This window comes from Kryptolebias marmoratus, linkage group LG16, assembly GCF_001649575.2.
Source record: "Kryptolebias marmoratus isolate JLee-2015 linkage group LG16, ASM164957v2, whole genome shotgun sequence".
In the NCBI taxonomy this organism is placed as follows: domain Eukaryota; kingdom Metazoa; phylum Chordata; class Actinopteri; order Cyprinodontiformes; family Rivulidae; genus Kryptolebias; species Kryptolebias marmoratus.
The window spans coordinates 31,159,450-31,165,449 of record NC_051445.1 but is presented as its reverse complement, the minus strand read 5'-3'; the positions used below and the strand labels follow the sequence as shown (position 1 = coordinate 31,165,449).

The following is a 6,000-nucleotide window of genomic DNA, read 5'->3' as shown; positions in this document are numbered from 1 at the left end:
TGATCAGCTGCTGTAGAGGAGAGCAGAGATGACATCAGGTAGGAATAATTCAGCTACTGAGGCCACAAAAACCTAGATGCCCAGGAGGGTTTGAATGTCTGCTGACCACCACTGTGTCAGTTTGGGAAAATTAGTGCAGGCAGACATGGCAAGACCAACACCACAGAGGAGAAAGTGGACAAGAGAGGTAAAGATGATGATGATGATGATGATGATGGAGAGGAACAGAGAGGGGCAGAGGAGAGGGTTGGGGCAAGGTCTTACTCTGAAGATCCATCTGAATGGCATTACATGTTATAAGTCCATGAATAAAAAAGATTTATTCATGTAAACAGGCAAAAGAAAAATGAAAAAAAAAGGGGGGGTAAAAGCCCTGGATAATGGATAGGGGGCACTGGCCCAAAAAAGGTTGAGAAACACTGCCCTAGATGAATAAAGCTGTTTGTTATCCTTTAGCCATGGCCAAAGAGACACAGCACAAATCCTGCTCTCTCGAGGTGCCAAATACCTTGCTGACAAGAGTGGAATCACTCCTCTGGATCTCTGTGTACAGGTGGCTTTTAAACTTGATTAAGTCATTTTACATTTTAAATTTTGTTTGTAGCAGTTTTCCTGCTAATTTTGATACTTTTAGGGTGGCTATGGGGAAACCTGTGAGATTCTCATCCAGCATCATGGCAGACTGTTCCAGACACTCATCCAGATGACACAGAATGAAGATATTAAAGAGAACATGGTAATAAGTTTGTAAAATGACTGAATTGGTCTTCTTAATGAATTTTATCTGAAGTGAGTGTGTTTTTGTGTATGTGTAGCTTCGGCAGGTTCTGGAGCACGTCTCCCAGCAGAGTGACAGTCATTACCACAAGATCTTGATAAGTCTTGCAGAAGTGGCGACCACCAATGGTCACAAACTGCTGAGGTAGAATTACTGATTTGATTAATCCTTTTTTCTTCTGCTTCTTTCTTGTATGTTGCAATAAACACATGTACATCAGTTCAGATCTGCAGTCAGAATGTGATTTGATTAATTCTGCATTAAACAAGATCCAAGTTTCTATTCTGATGTATAAAGGTGCTGAAGTCAGTCAAATTCAAGAAGACCACCACACCTAATCAAACCTTAATGTCAAAGGTTTAATGTCAAATATCCATCAATTTATTCATTTTCTTTACCTGCTTCTGCTTTGTGGGTCGCAGGGAGCTGGTGTCTATCTCCAGCAGTCACTGTGTGAGAGGCAGGGGACACCCTGGACAAGTTGCAAGTCCACTAGACAAATTTCACAATTAATTAACCAAAAAAACAGAAATATGTTAAATAACATACATGTTTTTGGTCTGTGGGAGTAAACCGGAGTACCCGGAGTAAACCCACGTAAGCACAGGGAGAACATGCAAACTCAACCCAGAAAGGCCCCAGGTCAGGGTGCAATCCTGTAACCTTCATGCTGGGAGGCAACAATTCTAACCACTACGCCAGTGTGCAACCTGTGTGGAACATCTTTGTTTAAAATTTTGACATTAACTGTTGGAGTCAACCTTGTTTGTTAGCAAAATATCTCAAATATCTCATGGAGCTTGTAGAAAATAATGAATGCATGTACATCTGTAACTGATTAACTTTGCAGTCAATCCAGTTTAACATGGCTGCCAAGGCTAATATGTGGTGTGGTAGTAGCTAAGAATTATTAACAACATATACTTTGAACATGACATCTTGGGGCTGCGGTAGCTCAGTGGTCAGTGACGCAGTCTTGTAATCCTGTGGCTGCAAGTTTGAGCCCAGGTTTCGTCAGGAAGGGCATCTGGCGTAAAACAATTGCCAAATCTCTTGTGTAAGTTCGCTCGCTATGCTGACCCCTGCATATGGGGAAGAACAACAACTCTGAGCATGGCGTCTTGCAATATCATATTACATTGCACATAATATTATTTTTTAGATTTGACTAAAACAGCTACAACGGCATCATTTCTTATCAGAAGATGATTCTAATCTAAAACTCAGGTATGAGAAATGGCAGGTGATATGCATTATTCTTTAAGGTAGGCGGCAGTGGCTCAGGAGGTAGGGGTTTGTCTTGTGATTGGAGGGTTGCTGGTTCGAACCTCTGCTCCAGCTGTCTCAGCCGTTGTGTCCTTGGGCAAGACACTTCACCCACCTTGCCTACTGGTGGTGGTCAGAGGGCTCGGTGGCACCGGTGTGATGGCAGCCTCATTTCTGTCAGCCTGCCCCAGGGCAGCTGTGGCTACAATGTAGCTTACCACCATCAGTGAGTGAATGGGTGAATGATTGTAGTTTTAAAGTGCTTTGGGGTCCTTGGACTAGATAAAGCGCTATATAAGTGCAAGCCATTTACCATTTAAAGAAATGATAGGCCTTTAATACTGTAGCGCTTTTATAAGGTCAGGTGCTGATATTGGATGAGAAGTTCTGGATTGCAGTCTCTGTTTCAGTTAATCACAAAAGTGCTCAGTGGGGTTGCGGTTAAATCTTTATAGTCATTCCTTTGTGCAGGGACCGTCCACACACCTTGACTAAAAAAAACCTGAATCTAACAACTAACAGCTATGGGTGATACTCTTGTCCATATAGTGTATGTATGCTACTACTACTACGCTACTTTATAAAGTACACGTTCTAGCAAATTCCTAGAATTTACAAAAGTAGAATGGGAGGCTGCTGGAGGACAAACTGACCACATTTAATCACTCTGCTGCTGTCTTCACTTGCTCTATTCTCCATGTTTGTATTTGTAATTATTTCTATCATTAAGATGTGTTTTTTCTGTTTTTCTTCCCATAGAAATTAAACTTAGACAAATCCTTCTGTGTTTGTCTGTATCTCTTTCCTGTCCTCATAAACCCTGGACTGTTGAAGCAGATGGCTGTTCATACTGAGCCTGGTTTTACTGGAGGTTCTTCCTGTCAAAAAGGAGTTTTTCCTTTGCACTGTGGCCAATGTCCTTGATCAGAATGGGAGATTACGACAAAGTGAAGATTCAACACAATCTGCTGGCTTCCTTCGAAAAAAATGTCTTTAACTAATTAGCTTTTCATAATGCATGTGAATGTTTTTGTACAGTGCCCTGAAATGACTTTTATTGTGAATTGGTACAATATAAATAAACTGAATTTACCTAAATTGAATTCTGCAGATCTTGGTTGGAACAAATGATTATTTGAGGTACTGTTGCCTTTCAGAAACATCAAACCAGTCTGCCCATTCTGACTTGACCTCTGACATCAAGGCTTTTTTGTCCTCACAAATATTATTTGCTAGATATTTTCTCATTTTTTGGCCCATTCTCTTTAAACCCTAGAGATGGTTGTATGTACAAACTGTAATAGATATGCAGTTTCTGAAATACTTAGACCAGCCCCTCTGACACCACTAACCACACCACTAAAAGTTACTTAAATCACCTTTCTTCCCCATTCTGATGCCCAGTTTGAACTTCAGCTAACTGTCTTTACCATTGGATCAGATGACACACAATAGTTAAAGACCTGTAGGGGAGCTGGTACCTGTCTACAGCAGTAATTGTGCGAAATGCAGGGTACACCCTGGACGGGTCATGAATCATCACACGCAATCAAATTCAGATTATTTCAGTCTATTTATTTAGTGCCAATTCATACCAGAAGTCATCCCAGGGCAGTAAATAAAAGAAAAAACAACAATCCAAATCATAAATCCAGTCACAGTCAATGCATTCCAGTTGTAATATATACACATGAAGTACCTTATGAAACAAGTTATCTGTTGAAAGAAATCGGCAGAATGTGTCTAATCCTCTCTTTGTCGCAAAATCCCCCATCCTGAGGAGCATCCTGATGAAAATGTCATGGAAACTTTTTTGTTTAATTTATTTTTTAACAGGACGAAACCTCCAGCAGAACTAGAACAAGGCTGAGGTTGAGCAGCTATATGCCTCAGCCAGCTGGAGTTTGAGAGAACATGAAAGAGACACAAACAACAGGGGCACTTTTTATGGGAAGAAAAACAGGTTAATTACAACAATAACTGCATGTAAAAACATAGAAAGTAGAGAGCTTAAAGACGGCAGCAGAGTGTGGAAACATGGTTCTCCAGCAGTCTAAGTCTATAACAGTAACACTAAGGGATAGCTCAAAGAACTAACCTAAACTAGAACTGCAAGCAGTTATCATCGGGATCCAATGACACATATTACCTCCTCTCCTATAATCTGAGGACCTGATGAAGGACTAGCTTGTAGATTCAGAAGTCATTATCCTGTTACCTTTTTTTGTCCTCAAGCTCCAATTTGAGTTTGAAGATTAGTTTACTTCACAAACAAAATGCTCCTCTCCCAAATATAAGCCAGCTATTTCACTTTGTTCAGTGTCAAGAAAAGAAAAATCTTTTCCTGACAATGAACAGTAGTTATATACTGTTAGTATATACTATATTAGTTGTTTTATATATATATTATTAGTAGGAAAATATTGCAATAAAAATTAATGGACCAAATAAAAAATCAGTTTTAATTAATGTTTAAGATTGAATATTTTGGGGTGTAATTGTGCCTCTAAGCTCTTAAATTATGCCATATTACACTTGTCAAGTATTGAAGCCCTCTAAAAGTCCATTTAAAAGATATATGATTGTCAGGTTTTTAGCACCCCTTAGTGATCGATCATTGCTATGCTTTAGACAGGGCATTTAACTTAAACATTACTGAAATGCAAGGGTTCTAAGCTAATAGAAAACATGGCAAAGGAATCAAATGTAAATGCCCACGCAATGATAATTTTCTAAGAGTTTCATTAAAATCTGTCTATTGGTTTTTGAGATATTTTGCTAACAAACAAACATAGTTGACTCCAACAGTTATTGGCAAAGTTTTAAAAACAAATCTTGCATGATCAGTTCCTGCTCAGAGTATGTCTTAGGAAAGTCACTTTTCTACTACTACACCAAGTCTTAGCTCAATATCTGTAATATTGCCTATTATAGCCATTTCTGTGTTTGCAAAGATCCTTTAATTGTGGTGGTCATCTTGAACTGAACTCAAAAATGTCATCAGTTGTAGATATACATCCAACTCAAAGCACTCAGAGAGTGTAAACCTCTGCCAAGGCCATAGGGTCATTAAAAAGGTAGGTGCCAGATCATGATCCAGATCACCGCCAAAACTTAATTACCAGTTTTTTTTGTGACAACCTCAACTTTCCCTGAAAATGTCATTAAAATCCATTCATTAGATTTTATTCAGAAATGTCTCTTGCTAACAAACAGAAAGATGGCCGGACAAACAAACCCACCAACATGAATGAAAACATAACCTCCTTGGCAGCAGTAATAAATACTTTCTGAGAGTTTCAATAAAATCCATCTAGAGGTTCATGAAATGTTTTGCTAACAGTCAGATAAACAAACACACACATGCACATGTGCACAGACGTGGAAAAAAACACCCTCTGGCAGTGGGCGACAATGAAATATATAATACTTGTAATCACAGTTCTGACCACTGTGATCAGAAATGTGGTAACATTATGCAGAAATGACACAGAACTACTTTTAAAGTTTAGTCATGTTGTGGCTGCTGAAACCTGTTAACTTTGTTAGCTCTCTCTCCTCTTGAATGTTATCATGGCTCGTCACGTGTTCCCATCCATTGGCATCTAGAAACACCAGGAAGACAAACTTTCCTTACAAAGTTGCTTAACTTGCAACGTGGACATCTGATAATTATCAGAATTTAGATTTAATAGTGCTTGCCTAAAATTGGGCAAGTTTTGAATTTGATGTTGATATGTTTTAAAATAGATAAGTTATATCCATCCATCCATCCATCCATCCATCCATCCATCCATCCATCCATCCATCCATCCATCCATCCATCCATCCATCCATCCATCCATCCATCCATCCATCCATCCATCCATCCATCCATCCATCCATCCATCCATCCATCCATCCATCCATCCATCCATCCATCTTCTAGTCTTTTCTAGGGAGTCCTCAAAAACATT

At 39.2% G+C, this 6,000-nt stretch overlaps 1 protein-coding gene across 5 annotated transcripts in view; it reads left to right on the top strand.

Annotated features, from left to right (window-relative positions):
• The window catches only part of hace1 (HECT domain and ankyrin repeat containing E3 ubiquitin protein ligase 1), an 87,618-nt gene that overhangs the window by 28,892 nt on the left and 52,726 nt on the right, over positions 1 to 6,000 (top strand). For all 5 annotated transcript variants that reach the window (XR_005234215.1, XR_005234216.1, XR_005234217.1 and 2 more), the window contains 3 exons: positions 457 to 553; positions 635 to 736; positions 816 to 922. Coding sequence is in view for 1 of the 5 variants with exons in the window: in XM_037980390.1 (XP_037836318.1) it covers positions 457 to 553; positions 635 to 736; positions 816 to 922 (306 nt within the window). In the remaining 4 variants the exon portion in view is untranslated. The remainder of the gene's footprint in view (positions 1 to 456; positions 554 to 634; positions 737 to 815; positions 923 to 6,000) is intronic.